Source organism: Seriola lalandi, unplaced genomic scaffold (assembly GCF_002814215.2).
Source record: "Seriola lalandi dorsalis isolate HSWRI2012SDOR001 ecotype SW California unplaced genomic scaffold, Sedor1 jcf7180001977465, whole genome shotgun sequence".
NCBI lineage: Eukaryota > Metazoa > Chordata > Actinopteri > Carangiformes > Carangidae > Seriola > Seriola lalandi.
This window is the reverse complement of record NW_019448131.1, coordinates 1-1,237: the sequence shown is the minus strand read 5'-3', so window position 1 is coordinate 1,237 and position 1,237 is coordinate 1. Positions and strand designations below refer to the sequence as shown.

At 39.9% G+C, this 1,237-nt stretch overlaps 1 protein-coding gene across 1 annotated transcript; it reads right to left on the bottom strand.

Moving 5' to 3' along the window:
- Positions 1 to 39: 39 nt before the first annotated feature.
- Positions 40 to 1,174, bottom strand: LOC111657283 (ribosome biogenesis protein BRX1 homolog). The gene is made up of 5 exons (XM_023409391.2): positions 991 to 1,174; positions 517 to 628; positions 379 to 422; positions 226 to 296; positions 40 to 127 (listed from the first exon to the last, which is right to left on the bottom strand). The coding sequence occupies exons 1-5, from the start codon at positions 1,138 to 1,140 to the stop codon at positions 52 to 54; spliced, it is 453 nt and encodes a 150-aa protein (XP_023265159.1). The 5' UTR covers positions 1,141 to 1,174; the 3' UTR covers positions 40 to 51.
- Between the last annotated feature and the right edge of the window lie 63 nt (positions 1,175 to 1,237).

The window sequence follows — 1,237 nt, the reverse complement described above, 5'->3', positions numbered from 1 at the left end:
AATGTAACTCTGTTTTTCCTGTGGCACAAGGTAGATGTTGTCTACTGGACTTCAGGACTGTAAGAGAGATAACTCACTGTTCTGAACCAGGAACTTTGCAGAAGGTCCATGAGGGCTGTTTGAAACCCTGTAAAAACAAGAACATTATTGCATTTACTTTAAATTTGTTCTGCAACAAGTTAGAGGTTAATGTTTAAAGAATGTAACAAAGAAAAAATAACCTACCACATATAGAGGTCCTGCTTCTTCTTGGCCTCAAAAAAGAGGCATTTGTTGCAGTTTTTGATTTCACACACCTGCAAAACAATGCTGATCTTTAACTATGCTGTAATGCGTGCGATACTGTATGAGTGGGCACAGTTTAAACAGCAGACTCACCTCATTAACTACAAACAACTTGTCCTTTCTGTCCATTTTTGTATCTATCAGACAGAAAAAAACCATTGTTATTATGACAGTATATTCCCATATCTCTGGTAGAAATAATATTTTATATGAATGACCTATGATACTAACCTGCTTTTGAATGAGGCATCATGGTCCTCAGGTCTTGCATCAAGTGTCTTGTTCTGAAGTTGATGCCTCTTGAGGAGAAAATGAGAACTCTTTCCTTGTTGGTCCATTTGCCCTGTTTATGAGAGTTTATTTCAAAACTTAAGAACAAATTAAAATAATGTTATAAGTGAAAAGGATTTTACCCAGTACCCCGGCGACTTCTTCAGGTTTAATATCGTGTAGGAAATATCAGATTTTGTTTTGGCTTTCTGAGTTTTTTGGTGGTAAACTCACATACACCGACATACTCTCTGCCAATGTGTACACCAACGTTATATTTCACTTTTAGTAACAGTGTCTTTACTATATCGACAGGTTTGGTAGCCATTTTTGTGTAATGTTTTGTAACTTAAATACAACATACCCAGGTAGAGTGGTGAAATAAGCTAAGGAGCTAACCAACTTCAGTGGCTAATAACAAGTCTGAGCACTTACCGACGAAACCGGTGCTGGAACTGTGATTTCATTTTTCTCCTCCCGTTCGGTTTCCCTTGGTGCTTCACCTCTGTCTGCAACAATTTTTGCTTTCTTTGCCTTTTTATCGACGGGACCTCGTCCTCCACGTTTTCTCTTGAAAGCCGACATGTTTGGTTTCTGCACTGACACAAATCTCGCGTTGCTAGAGGCTACGTGTAGCACCGCACGTGTGGACTGAGGAGGAGGGAGGGCCCCCTGGTGGCGC

Excerpts from the sequence above, each read along its gene's own strand:
- LOC111657283 (XM_023409391.2), bottom strand. The coding sequence starts at position 1,140 with ATGTCGGCTTTCAAGAGAAAACGTGGAGGACGAGGTCCCGTCGATAAA. Across the intron at positions 423-516 it reads GATGCCTCATTCAAAAGCAG|ATACAAAAATGGACAGAAAG; the intron begins GTTAGTATCATA and ends TCTGTCTGATAG. Across the intron at positions 128-225 it reads AAGCAGGACCTCTATATGTG|GGTTTCAAACAGCCCTCATG; the intron begins GTAGGTTATTTT and ends TTGTTTTTACAG.